The sequence below is a fragment of the Phlebotomus papatasi genome, chromosome 1 (genome assembly GCF_024763615.1).
Source record: "Phlebotomus papatasi isolate M1 chromosome 1, Ppap_2.1, whole genome shotgun sequence".
NCBI lineage: Eukaryota > Metazoa > Arthropoda > Insecta > Diptera > Psychodidae > Phlebotomus > Phlebotomus papatasi.
In genome coordinates this window covers 85,909,757-85,930,781 of record NC_077222.1, presented here as the reverse complement: position 1 = coordinate 85,930,781, position 21,025 = coordinate 85,909,757, and the positions used below count along the sequence as shown (strand labels likewise).

The 21,025-nt window shown below is 32.0% G+C and overlaps 2 protein-coding genes across 2 annotated transcripts; one reads left to right on the top strand and one right to left on the bottom strand.

The window, feature by feature from the left end:
* Positions 1–569: 569 nt before the first annotated feature.
* LOC129797924 (peroxisomal biogenesis factor 3) lies at positions 570–11,795 on the bottom strand. Its single transcript, XM_055840807.1, has 3 exons — positions 11,693–11,795; positions 5,938–6,669; positions 570–1,399 (listed from the first exon to the last, which is right to left on the bottom strand). Exons 2-3 carry the CDS (start codon positions 6,615–6,617, stop codon positions 961–963), a joined length of 1,119 nt encoding a protein of 372 aa, XP_055696782.1. The 5' UTR covers positions 6,618–6,669; positions 11,693–11,795; the 3' UTR covers positions 570–960.
* Positions 11,796–12,019: 224 nt separating this feature from the next.
* LOC129797928 (alpha-soluble NSF attachment protein) lies at positions 12,020–20,649 on the top strand. The gene is made up of 4 exons (XM_055840810.1): positions 12,020–12,108; positions 12,393–12,711; positions 15,576–15,896; positions 18,907–20,649. Exons 1-4 carry the CDS (start codon positions 12,020–12,022, stop codon positions 19,054–19,056), a joined length of 879 nt encoding a protein of 292 aa, XP_055696785.1. The 3' UTR covers positions 19,057–20,649.
* The last annotated feature ends 376 nt before the right edge of the window (positions 20,650–21,025 follow it).

Sequence of the window (21,025 nt, the reverse complement as noted above, 5' to 3'; positions counted from 1 at the left end):
GAAATTTTTGCGAATTGCTGAATTGTCTTTACATCAGAGAATTGGAATTATTACATTTTGAACTGTTTGTTATTAGAACTTTTTACTGGATCAACATCCATCTATTTTGATTAACTTAGAACTTAACTTTATTATAACAAATTTGTAATTAATTCTTGAAAGCTCGTTTTGTGAGCCCTTGAACTTTATTTGGATGACTCAAACCTCTCAAACCGCACAGTTAGAACCAGATATCGCGGCATTATGAAGTTCATGAACTTTGACTCGCTTTTGTGATTACAGATTCGCTCCATGCTTTTAGCATGAGTAAGAATTCCGTAAAAAAAGTCAAGATCAACTCAGCAGGGAATATCTTACTCGACAGAAACGTAAACTTTTATCGAATTTCAAATAATCTTGAGATCTTTTTTATAAGTTTAACTAAGAAAAAAAACATACCTGTAATAGCAATAGCACCTTCTAAAATTAATTTTTATCACCTTTTCTCCATCAAAGACTCACCTTCCTGTAATTTGCATTCTCTGCTTCAACTCAATTTTTATAAAGCCAAATTAATAAGACAAATGTTATTTTTAAACAGCACAATTTCTCATTCTATTGATCATATTAAAATACATTTTTATCATTCACAAATGTGTTGAACAGTTTTTAAATAAAAAATATAGAAAAAAAGGAAGTGACATAACATACATACCCAGATATATTGCCAGATAACCAGAAAGAGAGAAAAGATTAATACTTAACCCTTTTAGTACAAGTAGATTGGCGATTTTTTATTTATTTATCTATATTTTTTTACCTGTAACCAAAGCCTTTCTACAAAACTTCAAATAGAAAATGTAGAATTTTTTAAGTAAAAATATTTAAAATAAAAAAAAAACACTTTTACTCTAATTACCATTTTGGTGAAAGGGTTAAGTATTGGAATGTGGAGACGCCTTGGAGATAGCGAAAGAAAGTCTACTGATTGAAAACTTCGTAGACATTGGCGCCAAGAATTTTGATCTTGTCCGAGACAAGAAATAGTATCACCAGTGATGTAGCTAAACTCTGTGGCTTGGCACTCTCACTGAAGTGCTTTGAAGCCAATCCATTGACGATGGGAATGAGCTTCGCCAGAGGACTTTCAACACTATTGATATCAAAAACCTTGTTCAGCTGCTCCTTTGACGTGGTTGGAACTTCCTCAACTGCTTGGTGGGCTTCCGACAGGACTCCATTCCTCTTTCCATTGGGCTCTGTATAATACCTCACCAGGAAGTCCACAACAATCGAGAATCCTCGACTGATATTGTTGGTACACAGATTGCTAACCTCCTCACTCTCGAGAAGGTCCAGGGTCTCCGTGAATAGCCTGATAAGGGTTTCATTCCCATTGACATCCTCGGGAAATACGTACCTACAGATTTTTTTTTAGTTAACAAAGTTACTTCACTACACTGAGAGAAATCCGAGAAAGTTAAAATAACATTCCGGAAATGTTAATTTTACCCTGCAATATTGATCCGAAATCAGTGTAAATATTACCCTTTTGAGGTGTATTGGGGGTTAAAGTTACCCCTTTTAATGTTAATTTTACTCTTAAAAAGGTGTAAAATTAACATTAAAAAATGTTGATATATATTTGCACCTAAAAAGTGTTAAAGTTCTGAGGAAAAAATGTTAATCACACCCTATTTTTTTCTCAGTGTAAGAAAAAAAAAGAGGGTGCGATATACTTTTTTTCCTCATAACTTTAACACTTTTTAGGTGTAAAAATATATCAACATTTTTTAATGTTAATTTTACACCTTTTCAAGGGTAAAATTAACATGAAAAAGGGTAACTTTAACCCCTAATAAACCTAAAAAGCATAATATTTACACCGATTTTGGATCAATACTGCAGGGTAAAATTAACATTTCCGGAATGTTATTTTAACTTTTTCGGATTTCTCTCAGTGTTGGGAATAAATCCTATTGAATATTGTGCGTAGATTCTACCCTTAACCCTTACCGGGCCTTCATACCTTTGCAATTTTCTTGAATAACCAAATTGCCAAGTTTTATTGATACACAATAAAATTTTTCACTCTTCAGGAATTCAATTTATGAAAATTGAACTTAAGCTTGCTCAAAATAATTAAATAAATTGATGAAGACATAAAAAAAACTTTAAAAAGACCAAGAAATCTGCCTCCAAATTTTATGACGGCCGCAGTTTTTATGACTCTAGACTCTGTGCCATAATTTTGATCATTTAGATTTTTTGTTTGCACATGTCTTATTTCAAAAATACTTGATAAACTTTCATATTGCTCGATATTAACAAATTACCGTAAAAAACACTAAAGAAAAATTAAATAAATAAAAAAATCTCACTTTTACGGGACGGATTTTTTTTTAATTTGTCTTATACTACAAAATTAGTTTTTTGTTTCATTGCTAGTGCCTCAGCTTAATGAGCGTATTGTGTGAACTAATTTAGAATATCTCCAAAAAGGATTTAACCCTTTAATGACGAGACACTTTTTACGGACTGAAAATCAACAATAAAAACTAAACTGATAAGTCTTACATCTAACCTTGGATAGTCCAACAGAGTCTGATTCGGTGTATTTTGTGCTTCTATGAACGATAGAGACAAAAATACCCCAAAAATTTAAGTAATTTTTCTGAATAATATTTTTCGTTTTAATGAAAAATATTATGTATGAATATTGTAGTTTTTATTGCCAAAAGGGTTTTGCATAAAAAAAATTAGAAATATAAAAAATAAATAAAATCAATTATGAGAATTTAAAAATTCGCCATTTTTGAGCTTAAATATTTACTATATAGCAAAATAGCTACAAACTTGCAAAAATATTCTAGATTCCTTCAACCTTCTACTTTACAATTATGTACAGACATATGAAAAAAAATAGCTTTAGGTAGTCAGGAAAAATTATTTTCTTTATGGGACACCAGTGTTCCAATCGTCCTTAACGGTTAAAACTGAAGTTAGCAGATATAACATAACAAACAATTTCTTCCCCTGGCATTGGATTATCGAAATTCCGCTACTAGGGTAAATGTCCTAATTCAAAACCATTTCCAGACGCTTTAACTTTGACAGAAGATTCAACACATTAAGTTTCATATTTTTTCTGAAGAGAATTACATAAATTTGCTCTTCGACTCTTCTAGAATGCTACTGTTTAGTGAAAATTCTTTAGGTATAATTCGAAAACTTCTTAAATACAAGAAAAATACGAGAGTGTAAAATGCTTCTATTGGAAACATATTAATCCAAATGGAGACAAGGGAAATTTTCTAATTGGAGACAAACAGTGTAACTGAAACCGCGACGAAAGACTTCCAAAACCTTGTTGACTTGCTGCTGAGTGCAGGATTTGTTTTTATTCTTGGTTTTTTCTCCTTTCTCATTAAAAAAAAAAAACAATAAGAAAATCTCTCCAAAAAAATCATATTTCCGGGGTTTCCTATTGAAGCATTTAGAGACACTACAGAAAAACCCTTTTCGTTCACGAAATAGGTAATTATTTCATTTGAAAACTTCACGTACCATTAACAATAAAGATTAGCATTTAATTTAACTAATATTAGTCAGAAATATGATATAAATGTTAAAAAAAAAAACGAATAACCAACAGTCACCTTATTGTGTTTTTCATTGGAAAACATGGTCGATCTATGAAAAATTCAATGGTGAAAAGGTACACTTTTAATTTGTCTGAGAAATTAACAAATTAAAATTTGTGAAAATGAATGGATTTTCGCTTAATTTAGAGCAAAATTAACTAAATAATGAAACTGTGGTATAGAAAATATATAAATATAATAATTTAGTACTGTATTTATCATGAAACAATGACGTTTCCATTTGAAGTAGCGAAACATATCCATTTGGAGCAGGTTTTGAATTAGCTCAATTTACCCTAGGAGCGTTATTTTCAAAAAGAAAATTTTCCAATTTTTTAAATTAGGGGCAAAAAGGGCACTTTTAAATTGGGGCGGTTTTGAGATTGAGTTTTTTCTCCCATTTTTGATTAAAAATGAATCTTAAAATAACATATAATTTACACTTATTCACCCCCAAAGTCGTAGAGGATGGCGGGAATGGACCATTGTCCCTCTTCCCAATCACGATGTTCAGAAAATTAAAAAAAAAATGCATAAAACCGAAAATAATTCAAGAATGTTAAGATTTTTAGTTCACCTGATGAATTTTTCAACCAAGGCGTTTTTACTGTCTTAAAATCTCTTCTGTTGACTCTTACAAGCTTTATTTGCTGGAAACACCTACGACATAAGCCAAGAGGCGGCTTAACGTAATCAAAATAATGATTAGACTACATTCTATAAGTTTCCCACTAAGCCAACTCTCGGCTTAAGCCGTAGGCCTGTCTAGCGCGTTTAAAAAATCCAAATAATTAATTTTAGAATAAAATCAAATTATGATGATTTGTTCTAAAAACGCTATACAAAATTTATGATTTTTAAAAGAGCTTTTGAGAAAACTTTGGGGAAGTTTTTGATTAACTTTTTTCAAAGAAAGTTATGGAATGCCATTTTAGAAGAGCTTCTAGGAAATATCTAATATAGAACTTTCCTCATTCGGTCTCAAAATAATTAGAATAGGGTTAGATTTGAATTTTTATCTCAATTCCCACCTTAGGGTAGAATAACATTGACAGTAAAATGCTCACCGTATTTCGTTAATTTACGCATTTTCATTACAATTCTTACGCAAATTCTCGATTACCGTATTACCTTATCTCATACTCGATGGCACTACGTTAAAATAATATAAGGAAATTGAAGAAATAAAACGAAAATTCGATAAACAGTGGGCATAAAAAACTGTACGATTAATTTCTCTTACAATTTTTTGTAAAAAGTGTAAAATATTTTTTGGTTTAAGAATATTTTTTCAAACTTAAAACGCAATATCCTCCAACAAAAAGCCACTCAGATCTTTGAGAATGTTTTTATACTCCTTTGTCTAAATCCGTCAAAATCGTAAAAATCGGTGCAGAAATCGGTTAAAGAATCAGAATTTCTATGAAAAACAGTTTCCAAATGGATCTTTTTTTTTCAAGAGTTTTAACAAGAATTTTTGTTTGTAATTGCTTTTTTTGTAAATTTTTGAGAAAACTATTGTTCTTTGAGTTCAATGGGAGGTTTCATTTAAGGACATTCTTCCAATTTGACCAATAAAATCTTGGCTACGCCTTTGCCTTACTTGCCAAATAAAAAAGAAACTCAACCACTTCTGACTTGCTTGACTTGAGCTATAAGGGGTCAAAATAAAAAAAAATTGACCGGCCTGAATTTCCCGTTTGAATTAAAATTTTCACCTATTTTATTAGGCTGAGAATGAGAATGAGTAATTTCAATATCTCTTTAAAATCCCTAAATTAATTCAAATTAGATAATTAATTTAGTCTGAATGCAAGAAAAGAGAGAAAATTGGAAAAATTATATAATAAATAAATTAAAATTTTAACATTTTTTATCAAAAACTACACGAAAAAAAAACAATTTTAAAATTTTGATATTTTGTAAAATCCTTTTTTTTATTTTAATTGAACTGAAATTCTCTATTTTCACATATCAAAATATTTAAATTTTCTTTATCTCGGATTTCGATTTTAATCCCGGAATTCAGACTTCTTTTGTAATACGGGCTTCAGACCTAAGGCTTAGCCATCTGGCTTAACTCCTCTAATTCCTTATCAGGCATGATTTTTTTAGGGAATTGTTGTTTGGGATTAAATATTAAAGACAAAAGATCCATTAGTTTTTGAAAAATCAATAAAATTGCATGTTATTTATATTTTTGAAACCTTCGGGAACTGGGCTAAACCTCCAGTCTGAAGCCGACATAAGGGCGGTAAGGGCATATCAGAGGGTTAAATAATAATTCCTTTACATTTATTGAATAATCGCTTACCTGGCCAGTTGAGTGTTGGGATTCTGGGCATCGTTATTAACTGCCATCTGAATGGACCAGAAAATCTGCTCAATATCTCCAATTGTGAGCTTCCTCTTGAGATCGTAGTCCTTCATGATGTGCCTCACTTTGCCCTCAATCAATCGACTGAGATCTTTGAGTCCGTCGCGCAGGAAATGCTGTATCAATGCCAGATACATCTGCCTCACATCCGGAGTCACGCACATTGCCGATGAAGTGGCCTTGGTGGAATCCCTGTACAAATATCCACCCACCAGACTCAACTGAATCCGTAGCGTCACCACCAAAATAGACGACGCATAAACCATTGTAGTTAAACGCGTGAAGGAGATAACTTTCATCTCCTCCCACAATTCCTTTTTGTTGTCCGGCTTCTTCCTCAATTGCTCCAGAATGTCTTCTGTACTGAGAATCTTAGTGATTTCCTCAAAGACACTCGGCGCTATGCCCATAATTGTTTGATTGCAGGTTCTCTCCGTGGATTCAAAGTGCTGCAGCCGCCGTGTCTTCTCCAGAAATTCTCGCGCCTGCTCCTCCTGGAACTCACGCAGTTTCCGTTGGGCATAACGCAGGGCAAGAACACTTCCGCCAACAATCACGCCACCAACGATAAACTTTCGCTTGTGGCGTGATAAAAAATTTCTCACACCCGCAAACATGATTGATTTTTCACCACCTGCAATCTATTTGCATGCCTTTCCACGTGGGAATCTGCAAATGCGAAGTAACACCTACTAGTAATGCTTTGATTTGGGAATACTCGGTAAAATGGTTTGTAAAATCAACTAATCAACTACTAACTTTTGTGTAAAAGTATCTGAGTATAATAATAATAATAATAAAATCAACTAATATGCCAATCTTAATAAGATTTTTCTTCATTGGCATTTAACTAATGTTTAGTTGTTTGTCATTCACTTTAGTCTGCTAACATTGTAATATTTTTAATTTATATAATTATTTTTACTAATCTTTACTTTTTTTTACTAAATATTTCAAGAAACGTTTTGCATATTTTTGTCACTCAAGTAACACTTTTACGGCATTGGTTGCACGAAAGGTACAGAAGCCTATAGACATGAAAGATGAAATTGTATTGAATAGAAGAACATAATAAATCCGTTAGAATTCGTGATATTAAAAAAAAGTAGATGTATTTTCGGAGAGGGAAACTCCGTCCGGATGCGGCAACACTGTTTGTGGAGTTTTCAACCCAGGATCAAAAACTACCTCTTCTTCAGAGCTTTCGACACGCTCCGTGTCTTCCTCAGTGATCGAGTGTTGTCAGAGATCTGTGGGTTTCGTTGGGTAGGGGACGTTTTGCATTGGTGGGAAGGTTCTAGGATGTTCACAAAAGATCTCAACGGATGCACCTGACACTCTTTGGTCATTCGGGGACAACTAAAGTTTTTCTGAAAAACTTCAGTTGTCCCCGAATGACCAAAGAGTGTCAGGTGCATCCGTTGAGATCTTTTGTGAACATCCTAGAACCTTCCCACCAATGCAAAACGTCCCCTACCCAACGAAACCCACAGATCTCTGACAACACTCGATCACTGAGGAAGACACGGAGCGTGTCGAAAGCTCTGAAGAAGAGGTAGTTTTTGATCCTGGGTTGAAAACTCCACAAACAGTGTTGCCGCATCCGGACGGAGTTTCCCTCTCCGAAAATACATCTATTATCTACACGGCAATTTTTCTACAGTAAAAAAAAGTAATTATACTTATTATAAAATTGTTATTCAGCCATATAGTTAAGGGGTGATATCCATCAGAACGGCTTAAATTTTGTTATTTTTTTGTGATTCTGCTAGTAAATCGGTCGTCAATATGAAATTTTCCGGGATTATTTACAGATGTCTTGAGGAATACAAAAATATTCTTTAATCGATTTTAAAAACAAAATGACAATATAGCAGTGCGCTGATTGAGGGTCGTTTTTTGTTTTGAGATGCTTTGCGACTAGCAGTAGTATTTCAGTAATTTTTAATCGATTGATTTGAAATTTTCAGTATAGCTACCTAGATTACGTTGTCTTTAAGAGCACATATAATTTTTAAGAAATATTGGTTTTTGGAAAAATTGCAGCAACTTGAAGAAAAAAACACGACTTATCTTAAAAAGTGGACCAGAGACAATGGTCAGGTTCAATACTTCTCGATCACAAGAAATTTTTAAAGCCAAGCGTGTTTATAGTCTATCCAATGACATTAGCTGCACTCTTCTATAAAGTTTAGAACTGAAAACCTCAATCTCGTTTAAGAAAAAACAATATTAGTTGTCTGAAAAATTTCCTTACGAGAAGGCGTAGTTCTCCTATGGAACGTTCAATCATTTTATTTAGGCCCTTGAGAAATTCTATAGCTTAGTTCCAAGACACAAGATATCAATCATGCAAATTTGTCTCTCAACCTCAAGTCATTCTCCCGCCCTTTTTTCGGGTTTTGCAAAGCCGCAAAATCTGAACAAATTAATTATTAAATTAACAAATAGAATAAACCATTAGCAGGTAATCTCCTGTGCGAAATTGATAAAACTGACCTTCTTTCACGTGAGTCGTTGTTTCTCATAAAAGAAGTACTTAAGGGATAACTATTTGGAAAATCTTAAAACGAATAACCGACTCGTGTGCAGCGGATCTAAGTCATCCTTGACCCACAGCGGTTAAAATTTTAGAAAGTAATTTGAGAAAAATAAATATGTCTTTTGAAAGAATTCTTTAAAAAAAAGTGCTCAAAATTTCAATACTTTTTATTTTACATATTTCTTGCTTAAATTTTTTAAATTAAAACGTTAAACGTATGAGGAGGTATAAAGGCTAAGTAGAGTTAAAATTTAAAGACAAGGTCCCTTTTATCAAACAAGATATCGAATTTTAAAATGTTCGTATTTTGGATAAACACAGTTCTCTCCGGCGTTATCGATCGGTGATGTCATTTATATTTTTGAACGGTTAACAGTTTATATATTTTTATGAATTTATTGCCTGTATAAGAACAACAGAACTTTCTTCGTGGTGTGTTTTCGCTTCATTTATTATCACATTTATGTAGGGGAGACCGGGGTAGAATTAGCTACCAAATGAAATTTTTCATTGCGTATAATTTGTACAAAAAAATTTTGTATGAGGCTGATAAATATTTCAATGAATAGGAAGGTTATGTATATATTTCGAATAAAGAGTGGTTTCCTCAATATTCCTTCGCAGGCAAACAATAAGATACCACTATCTAATACTGTACGTGGCCAATTCTGCCCGGTCTCCCCCAGCAAAAACTTTGATAAAATCAATATAACATTTAAATTCACAATTGAGAAACCGCGTATTTAGTTAAAAAAAAAAAGATTTTAGATACATCAACCGTCAATTTTTGGCAGCTGTCTGCCGCATAATAAGTGGCGGATATAGCAGAGAGCTGTATGGTATTTTTTATTTTATTTATTTATTAATGGATTCATGTCCCAGTACAATTTTTTAAATACAATTTTTTTTGGTAGCCAAAATTCCGAACGCTAAAATCACAAAATGGGCATAATCCCAAAAGCCAAAATCCCAAAAGCCGAAATTCCGAATGACTAAAGGCATCTACACATTGGGAGCAATTTTCATCAAAAATTGCATTTTTGACAGAATTTTGACGTTTCTGCCTACAGTACTGCAGCCAATTTCCTTCAAAAAAGCAATTTTTGACGAAAATTGTTCTCAATGCGTAGACACCTTAAAGCTCAGAAAATGTCGTAATCACATGGAGGATAATGTGTGAAATTATTCCTCTAATCTAAAAATTGAAAATTTCCCTTTGAGGGAAAAACCTTTCGGGGTTTTGGCTTTCAGGATTTTTTGGATTTCAGTATTTTTTTCTTTCGTAGTTTTGACTGAGACCCCTATTTTAACCCACTCAAACAATGCAATGTAATAGGACATTAGTACTATTGCTTATAGGAGACAGAAGGTTCATATTTTGAAATTGGTTCTTTAAATAATAATATATGATTTCTGTGAAAAGAAAAAAATCTATCAAGGGGACCATTTACTTAAACAGACTATAAAGAGTAACTATCCAAAAAAAAAATATGCGGAAAAGTAGAATTCAAAGCAGAAAAAAGTATGAAGGAAAATATTATCAAAATCGACGCGATGACAAATTTTCCCTAAAAGCCTCTACTCTACACACTAGGAGAAATTTCTTTAAAAAAATGCCTTTTTAAAGAAAATTTACCCTAGCCTTGTAGGCAGAAACGTCAGAATTTTTTAAAAAGGCAATTCTTAGAAATCTTAAAATAATTCAAATGACTAGAGAACCCCTGAATAGCCAGAGACAAAGTGGTTTTTGTTTTTTAGACATTGGTGTCCCGCTGGTTCTTAGAGGATTAAGTGTAGTATATGCATAAAATGCAAATGGATTAATAAGGGGTTGGGGTAGGGGAGACTGGGGCAAAAAGTCACAAATCGAAAATTTCAAAATTCAATATCTTCCAAGGTAAAAAAGATAGCGGCTCAAATTTTTTTCTATAGATAGCCTCCATAGACCTTCTTCAATGTCGTAAGTTTCTTAGAATTTTAACAAGGAATTTAGAAAATAAAAAATATCGAAATTTTTAGCTCTATTTTTGAAATATTTTCCTTGCAGAAGATAACAATTATTACCTACTTATTTCCCAAAATTGATGCACTGGTGAATATTTTCTAAATAATTTGGATTCTTTGAATACGAATCCGCTACCTATTTTAGAACTTCACAATAGTTCTTTTCTCCAGAAATTCTTTTACTAAAAATGGCCACTTGGGGTAAAAAGTAACAAAAACCGAAACAATTTCTGATGTCTTACGTCACGGTGAAAAGAAACGTCAATGCTATGTGTCGCCGCTTGTTGTTTGCATTGGTCAAACGATTTGCAGTCTTTTGTGTGTCTGTGCTTTTTTTTTTTGTAAAATTGCTTAAAATGCGCTTTTCTCGCTCAGATAGAGAAAACGGTGTTTTAACAAAGGTGTAAATAAATGAATAAATTTTCTATGAAATGTCCTCTAGGTATTTTTTCAAATTTACGGAAGCCTGTAATGAAGCGAATCAAAATATGATAATACCAAATGTCTGGTACTATTTGCCCAGCATTTTTGAGAATAGTTATAAAATTACCTTTTAGAAATTGGCTCGATAAACGTATTTCCTTACAAAATAGAGGAAAATGACTTTCACAAAGTTATAGAGCAGTAAATTTCCTATAAAACTGCGCTAATTAGAAATTTTTGAAGCGCTCGAGTAGCTTGTAAAAAAAATAAAATATCCGTTTTGTGACTTTTTGCCCCAGTCTCCCCTATTTACAATTTATTTGGCTAAAACCTCATTATTTCTTCGATTTTACCCATTCTTTGCTTCTCTTGTTACACAAAGTGGTTTAAGGCCTAAAAATTGCTATGACAAAATACTTAGTTAATTTTGGAAGTCAAAGGCCAAACATTTGTTAAATCTACAAATGTCTTATCTCAGGGTAAACAATAATCTCACGCAGAATATCTTTGTTTAGTACTTTGAGCCCCTTTCGAGTGATAATGGATAGAGATAGTGGACTATGAGTATCCAATGCCCAGCCGGCACATGGCCTCGAGCAAAAAGAGTGGCTTTCTGTGGAAATTATCGGCGAATTTGGGGAGAAAATAGAAACACAATTGGATTTCACCTCTTGGAAAGGTCAATTTTGTGGAAGAATTTGCACATTTTGCAGTCAAACTCACCTGAATTTTCACCCAACTCCTGATACACACTAATCTACACTTGTGACTCAACCCAAAAATCGATGATATCACTTCATTTGGTTCTATTTCCGCGCATTAATTATTAAAAATTTCTTAATTTCATTCACTTTTCCCTTTCTGTGTTTTTTTCCCTACTCTGACATTTTGAGCTGCGTTTTAGGCTGCGTATCTTTAGTTGATTTTAGCGCCACGTAGTGGGAAAATCGATTGTGTGTCAGTTCGGTGAAGAAAAAGAAGATTTGTGAAAGAAAATCAATAAAGACATTTTTGGTGGAGAGAAAAATCTGTGGAAAATTGTGGTGAAAAATGGCTGATAATGAGCAGAAAGCCCTCCAATTGATGGCGGAGGCAGAGAAGAAGCTCAATTCAAAGGGTTTCCTCGGATCGCTATTTGGGTGAGTTGGTCAGATGACAAAATTCCAGGAGATTTGTTTTTGCGGCCCAATGTCACCCTCCTCCACAAAAGAAAGCTTTGTTTCAGATGTTTTCCCCTTTTTCTCCAGTACTTTTCCACACTTCCTGACCTTTTTGTCTGCCCAGAGCTTCTCTGGACAAAAGACTTTTTGTTCTTCCTACTGAGATTGTTGGAGAAATTCCCCTTCAAAACACCAATGACTCATCCCAATTTCATCACGCATTAAAATGTCTGGGAATCAATTGCGTTGGATTTTCTTTGCAGAGGCGGTTCAAGTCGTGTTGAGGATGCTGTGGAATGCTACCAGCGTGCTGCCAACATGTTCAAGATGGCTAAGAAGTGGTCTTCGGCCGGAAAGGCCTTCTGCGAAGCTGCCAATCTTCACGCAAAAGCAGGATCACGTCACGATGCTGCCACAAATTACGTCGATGCGTCCAATTGCTACAAGAAGACTGACCCCAATGAGGCCGTCGCATGCCTTCTGAAAGCCATCGACATCTACACAGACATGGGGCGCTTCACGATGGCAGCCAAGCACCATCAGAGCATCGCTGAGTTATTTGAGAACGAAGCGAATGATTTGGTAAGTTGCAGTTCTATCGATCTATCGGGCTTCTTTTAGTAGAACTTGGGAGAAATGGGCGGGAATGGGAAAGTTACTGGATACTGAAAGTAAGACATTGTTCTTTTAAAGTGGTCTTACGGTCCTATGCTATTACTATGATTTTTCATATTTTATTTTTAAATTCCCTTGAGCATGATCTTGAAATTTCCCACAGTCAGTAGGGTGATTCTCTTTCATATGACAATGTCATAGGACAAATTTAAAATATTTTATCGTAAATTCAGACGAACTATTAATAATCTGACTCAAATCAGTTACTAAAAGCTTGTTAAAGCTGCTTACAATAAATTTCTACCCGATACTGAAGCTTCAGTTCATGCAAGTTTATCACTAACCACTATATTTATTTTATTTTTTATGGCTACAAATAATAGTTTTAATTAAGATGTTTAAAAGATTATTTTTTTAACTGCAATAAAATTAAAATTAATGAGAAATTTTAACATTTTAATTTGCTGAATTCAAATTAATTTGAACAAAAACATTTATGGTTTTTAAACCTCTTTAAAAGTGTTTTTGAGGACCAAGTATTGGTTTTTATCTATAAATTAGTGGAATTCTATCAATTTAGTTACAAAGCCACTTGATATGCAGGTCATCGCAAAAGTTCGGGGCCTAAAAAGTTTCGTTGGAATTTTTGAAGAAAAAGGGGTCTGTAATCGCAAGAAGTTATTGTCATGCAAGTCAATAAGTTATTCACAATGCTTAGTATTGAGAAAAAATATTTTCTGAATAGCTCAGCCTCTGTGGTATGAACTATGTTAATATTTCGTATCGAAAACATTATTTACAGTATTCCTGCGGCTTAAGTTATAGAGAGAATCGAAGGAATCGAGTCAAAAAAAAGTAATCTTGAAATGGTCTTAACTAGGGGAAGAGCTCATAATTTTGGATAGTTTCTAAATTTGGACACTTTGAGGGTAAAATTGGGACACTAAATTTAAATTGCTTAAAATTATGGATTTTTATTTCAATATTTGATGAATAATGAATTCTATCTAAATATTTGTTGTTTTTGGAAGATTTTAACACTAAATACGTTAAATTTTGAATATAATTTGCATAATTTGAGTTAAAATTGCTTTGTTGAAAATTCTCTGTTTGCAATTGCTTACGAGAAATATGACAGATCTTCGTGTTTACTTCAGCCTTATGCTCAACGCACAATAACTTTTGTTTACTATACATGTACACATGTGTTTATACATCCTCTATTTTTCCAAAAATAACGAACTTAAGGAAATCAAAAGACATAGTCTAGTCGACCACTGAAGAAGGTCGACATATGGACCGAAAGCTCTGGGCAAGACAGAAAATTTGTTTTTCTTGAGGCGAAATAAATTTCCACTGGAGATTACCGGAAGTGTCCCCATAGAATAAATTTGATCGTTTTTTTTTCGTGAAAACGGATGCTTTATTTTCAACAATGGATAATTAAATACACCATGGAAAGTTTTGTTTACCGCAAGACACTATTTTCTCTCGTCTTTTTGGATAAATACGAAATCCGCGTTTTAGAAAAACAAGCTTTATAATAAATCTTTTTTTATAATGAATAGATCTACTGATCATCCACATCACAAGTTAATGATAAAAATATAGAATAGGTGTGATTATGTAAGAAACACACTTAAGAATTTAAATAAAAAATATCTAGCGAAACCGGCGGTAGCACATTCAATTTTAGGGGTTTGATGGTATTCTGGACGGTGAAAGGAATGTTATCCGTTTGCAATATTCTGGAACGGTCAAATTCACCTGTTGTCATCCATAGTGATATCCATTGGCAGTTTTACTCGGTTTCAGCAACTCGTAACGCATTATTCCCTCTTTTCGTTTTTGATTTTTGATTTTCTTGGATTTCTGATTTTGCTGAAAATTCTCTAAAATAAAAGAAAAATCAATATTGTGGATGGGAAATAATTGCCTCAATTCCGAGAAAAAGATGTAGATCAAAATTTCCAGCTGTGTTTTATTTTCAAGATCAAGATTTGCTATTCTGGGCTATGCATTTGTGGGACTTAAAATAACTTTACCTAAGAACCAGGACTTCAAAATTTTCAACTCTTATCGAAACGTCTGCTGAATTATCTGCTCAATTTGCCGAGTATCTGCTGAATTTGTTGAAAATTATTTATAGGCCGTATTAAATAATGTGAGAGGTTAAAAACACGAATACAGGAAGAGCAAGCTAAATTTATGACCGATTATTATTATTAATCGTGTCGAGGCATAAACATTAAGCATGTCTTGCCCAAAAATGGGCCACGTCAATGGCAAGTGGACTTGCTGACATTAACCTGATTCACCAACCTGACGGTTTCGTAAAAACGAGTGAATTGTAATTCAGACAACCTTATCTGTGCGTACACTGAGAAAAAAACGGGGGTGCGATTAACTTTTTTTCCTCATAACTTTAACACTTTTTGGGCGTAAAAATATGTCAACATTTTTTAATGTTAATTTTACACCTTTTTAAGGGTAAAATTAAGATGAAAAAGGTTAACTTTAACCCCCAATAAACCTAAAAAGGGTAATATTTACACCGATTTTGGATCAATACTGCAGGGGAAAATAAACATTTTCGGAATGTTATTTTAACTTTTTCGGATTTCTCTCAGTGAACAAATTAAAATATAAATTAATTTTATTAATCAATTTGCTAAAAAAACGTAAACTTATTAAAATTTCTAAAATAAAGAAAAACACACGAACTTTCGCGGTGACCCTGCTGTGTTGACATCAAAGTTCAAAGTTGAATCGATACGGCGGAATGCACTTGACAGAGGAATAATGAGAATAATTTTTGCCTTTTTTATCAGCAACGATCCATTCAACATTACGAACAAGCTGCGGATTACTTCAAGGGTGAGGAGTCTACCAGTTCGGCCAACAAGTGCATGCTGAAAGTGGCGCAGTATGCAGCTCAGCTGGAGGATTACGAGAAGGCCATTCAGATTTACGAGCAAGTGGCCAGTTCGTGCCTGGAGAGCTCGTTGCTGAAGTACAGCGCAAAGGAGTACTACTTCCGTGCCGCTCTGTGCCATCTGAGTGTTGATCTGCTCAATGCACAGCACGCCATCGAGAAGTACGCCCAGCAATACCCAGCATTCCAGGACTCGCGCGAATTTAAGCTAGTTAAGGTGAGTTAATTTTATTTATTCATTTATTAATTCGATTTGGCAGCTTTTGGATTATCAAAAATTAGCTTTTTGCAACTCTCAGGAAAAATACTCTATTTTTTTTTACTTTGATCATATAAATTTCTTTTTTTTTTTAAGATTTTTAACTTTCTCAAAATTATCATTCGTTTTGTTTTTAATATTTAAAATTTTTGAGCATGAAAGATCTGAATAAAAATGAATTATAATAATAACCATTGAAAGAGCCTAATTCTGATCTGGTCAATTTAACTAAATAAAATCAATGTCGCCAAATTTCGCATCCTGATGCAAGTTGGTTGCCTCCTTTAAAGAAAAGTAATTAAATTTCATTTAGCAATTTAAAAAATATGAAGTTTGACCGTAAATATTTTTCTTCTTTCTGTACGACATAAACTATTCACAATATTTTATAAATCCCGATTGTTATATTTACAATTCAATCGCTTTTGAGTAAAAGTTTGTATTTTAGTGGCTTAAAATTATCAAATTTGGATAGCAAAACAAATTTTATCAGTAAAAAATCAAATAAGCCGGTAACCATGTATATTGCGGTTATCACAAAAATCAAACAGAAAAAAATAAATTTCTTTAGCAAAAAAATTAAATTTAATCAGTAAATAAATCAAAATTTTGTCGTCACTTAGGGAAATTTAATTTGGTTTGCAAAAATTATCTAATTTTATCAGAGAATGAATTAAATTTTGTCGCCATTAAAACATCAATTTTGGTCAGTAGAATTGAAATTTCTAAAACTAAATTTGACAAGTAAAGAAATTATATTAAGTAGCCGCTAAACAATAATATTTTGATCAGTAAAGAAATTAAATATAGTAGTCGTTAAACAAATCGATTTTGGGCACCATAAAAACCAAATTCGGTTTGAAAATATTTTAATTTTACCTGTAAATAAATCAAATTTAATTACTCTGTAAACAAACCAATTTTGATTAATACAAAAATAAAATTAGTTTAAAAAAGATTTGGTTTATAAATGTTTCAAATTTTGGTTTGTGAAAATTAGAATTTTTCCCACTAAATGAATCAAATTCAGTTGTAAGTAAACAGACAATTTTTCAGTTTTGATCAGTAAATAAATCAAATTTTCTGATCGATAAAAAATGGTTTTTGGTTGCTCAAAAAGTGAATTTGTAAAAAATAATCAAATTTTATCAGTAACTAAATTAAATTTGGTTTCCAATAATGAGACCAAATTTAGTAGCCGCTAAACAAGTGAATTTTGTTCAGAGGCACAATATAGTAGTCGGTAAACAAATTAATTTCGGTCAGCTTAAAAATCAAGTTTCATTTACTAAAATAATCAAATTTTATCAGTATAATGGCTCCGGAACACTTTTAGATCAGGAAAATTTCATAAAGTCGAAATTCGAATCCCTTTTTTTCTCATATGCTTTGCATTTGTCTATATTATTCTTTTGCACTCTTCTTCTATTAAACATAACTCTAAATTCAACTTAGCTCAATCGAATTTGGAGTGCGGAAAAATAAGATAGACAAATGCAAAGCGTGTGAGAAAGAAAGGAATGTGAATTTTTATTTCATGAAATTTTCTTGATCTAAAAGGTGTGCCAGAGACATAAATAAATTAAATTTTGTCGCCAATAAAGAAATCAATTTTGGTCAAGGCAAAATAATTTTTAAAGAATAAATAAATAAATTCGATCAGTCAGGAAATCAAATTAAATTACTCGCTAAACAAATCAATTTTTGTCAGAACAAAAATATAATCTTAGAAAAAAGTCAAATTTTGGTCTTCAAAAATCAAATTTTATCATTACACAAATCCGATTTATTTGTAAATACATAAATAAATTTCGGTCAGCACAAATATCAAATTTTTTGCATTATAAAAAAATAGTTTTGATAAGTAAGCATATCAAATTTAATACTCGATAAAAAGATCAATTTTGGTCAGCCAAAAAATCGAATTTTGTTGTTTGTTAATAAATCATTTTGTTGAGCACAAAAATCGTATTTGCTTAGATTGAAAATCAAATTTGATCAGTAATTAAAATCAAATTTAATAGTCGCTAAACAAATGAATTTTGATCAATACAAAAATCAAATATTCGTTTGTAAAAATTGAATTTTATTAATAAATAAATTCAATTCATTCATCACATCAGTTAAGTAATCAATTTTGGTCAACTCAAAACTCAAATTTTACTAGAAATAAATCAAATTTCATCATCAGTAATCAATTTTAGTCAGTATAAAAAATTAATAAAAAGTTCAAAGCTAATGGCGCTGGCACACCTTTTCAATTGAGTGAAATTCAATCGATTGAAATTTTACTTCTTACTCTTTCAAACTGAAATCAGATACAGCTGTCTCTTTCTGTCAAATGAAATTTCAAATTGAAATTGAAAATGAAATTGACATTTCAATTTTCATTTGATAGAAAGAGACAAACATATCTTATTTCAGTAAGAGGTAAAATTTCAATCGATTGAATTTCACTCAATTGAAAAGTTGTGCCAGCGCCATAAATCTTCATTCTCAATTTAAATTGCCAAATTTAAATTGGCACCTTTTAGATCCGACACACCTTTTAGATCAGTAAAATTTCACGAAATCAAAATTCACATCTCTTTCTTTCTCAAACAATTTGGATATGTCTATCCCATTCTCTTGCACTGAAAATTAGGTTGAACCAAATTGAATTTGTTATAACTTTCAAAAAAAGAAGAAGAGTGAGTGAGAGAGAGATAGACATATACAAAATGTTTGAGAAAGAAAGGGCCGTCAATTTTGACTTTGTGAAATTTTACTGATCTAAAAGGTGTGCCGGAGCCATAGTTTTGAAAAATGAGGGACAATAAAATTGATTTACTAATCATTATCAAAAATATTTTGCAATTAGCAAACGTTAAAAATAATCCAATTTAGTTCAAATCGAATTTTAGTAAATTTTGATTTATATTGGGAATCTCAAGCTAAGGAAAGACCTTGCTTTTTTCTCAATATTTAGACTCTGTGTGAGCACCTTGAGGAACAGAACATCGAGGGATTCACTGAGACAGTTAAGGACTACGACAGTATCTCCCGACTCGATCAGTGGTACACAACAATCCTCCTGAGGATTAAGAAGCAGTCTAATGATAATCCCGATTTGCGATAAATTCATTTTCAAGTGATTCTCATGGACATTACTGAGGGTTTGTTATGTTTTTTTTTTGTCCACACGAACAGTAAAGAAGAAAGAAAGTTAAAATGAGTGATTCAAAGTTGATTTTGAATCACAAAAATTTTCAACAAAACAATTCTTTAATTGAGTTTTATTTTGTTGAAATTGTTTCGATTTCTTCCAATAAAATCTTGTTAAAATTTTGTTACTCCTCAAGTTCCTGCGCACATTGAATTGTTGTTGTTTTCTGTTGATGGTTTTTTTTTGCAAAGAGGTGATCATCCTGTATTTGAAATTTCCACCGAAGTGATGCCACATTGTGCATTCTTTACACATTTCCCCTTCCCCATAAATTCCCTCAATTTTAAATGTGAAACTCCAGATGCTTGTCATCGAATGATTCAGTGAGTTTTGTGAGAAGTTGCAAGGGATTCACCATGATTCACAGTATCGTGGGATACGATTTTGATATCAGCAAGATTTATATCAAAATAAACAAATAATTTTTCACCAGCAATTTATGGATTTTATTTTTCAATGACTGTCTAAGTTAGGTTTCTCCAGACCGCAATAATTTTTCAAGATCAAAAGATACTCAGAAATTCAATCTTGCAAAATGTACTCACTTCTTTCGATGACATCCCCCTTGGAGTGTGGATGATAAAACAAAAAAAAATGTGACTTTGCAGCGGTATAAAAGAAATTAAAGAAAAAAAACGACGGTAGCGATATTTGTTATTGAAAAAATTCTCAAATGGGATTGATGTAAAAGAGTAATGTGCGTTTTTACTAAAGAATAAAAAAAAGAAAAGAAAATACATTAAAAATATTCGTCTCTAGATCGTTAAACAAAATGTCATAATTAATAAAATATCAATCTAAGGGCAGTGACAACAAACTCACCAAATGAGTCATGAAAAAAAGTGGTAAGAAAAACAATTATAATAAATTATATTATTCCATTTAAAAGATGAAAAAAAATTATATAATTAGTAAAATAATGGAAATGAAAGGCAAAAAACCAGAAAAAACACTAAATTGAGAATATCTATCAAATTTAAAAGAAAAAAAGTTCTTTATAATCTTACAAAATATCTCACTTCTCAATTAATCGAAGGGAAAAAATATATATTAGGCACACACACAAGAATATTTTATAAAATTATGTAGAATCTTTGCATTTCGGACGATAAATAAAAAATATAAGTTCAAACAGTTAGAAGGACTAGCATAATTTTTGACTTTAGAGCGGTCGTATTTAACTGAATGATAATTTAGACAAAAAAATAGCATATAGAATTTTTCAAATTTTAGGCTTTTTTTAAATTGGTTTTTGAAATTTTGAATTTAAAACATCATAATCCATACATTATGCAATATTTATAATGAGGTATTTAAAATATATTGAATGGATTACAAAAAAAAAGGATTATCACTATATGAATCAAATTTAACAATTATAATTACAAAGAAATATCTGTACATTTTAATTGTGTCTGTAGATTTAACATGAAAGGACAAGAAACTATTATTGCTTTATATGTGTTATAAATTGCAATAAATAAAAGAAGAATATTATAGTGAAAACTATTTTTTTTTACTTTGGTTTTGGAAAGTTTTCTAAGGTTTGTCAGTCAAACATCAAACAAGTGAAAATCTGAAAAGAAGCGATGAAACGTGTCAACTTTGCAGTAGGGGAAAGTACTCTCCCTTCGAACGTTCATGTTCATGCCTTCGAATAATGTGAATTTCCTTTAAATTTTCCTAAGAAACTTAAACATTTCTATTAAATATTTGTTAACTTATTGTCAATTACACTGTGCAACAAAATGAAAACTTTCTCCGTGTGATTTCAAATGACCGGTATTTTCGGATTCCTTGGTGTCTCCTGAGTGATAACTCCGAAGAAAGTTATGGTCCATCACGTCTAGTTTCTGAGCTAGATTAAGATGAAAATCTTTAA

Coding starts and splice junctions, on each gene's coding strand:
- LOC129797924 (XM_055840807.1), bottom strand. CDS start 6,617: ATGTTTGCGGGTGTGAGAAATTTTTTATCACGCCACAAGCGAAAGTTT. Junction 1,400..5,937: donor CCCAACACTCAACTGGCCAG/GTAAGCGATTAT, acceptor AAAAATCTGTAG/GTACGTATTTCCCGAGGATG.
- LOC129797928 (XM_055840810.1), top strand. CDS start 12,020: ATGGCTGATAATGAGCAGAAAGCCCTCCAATTGATGGCGGAGGCAGAG. Junction 12,712..15,575: donor AGAACGAAGCGAATGATTTG/GTAAGTTGCAGT, acceptor CTTTTTTATCAG/CAACGATCCATTCAACATTA. Junction 15,897..18,906: donor GCGAATTTAAGCTAGTTAAG/GTGAGTTAATTT, acceptor CTCAATATTTAG/ACTCTGTGTGAGCACCTTGA.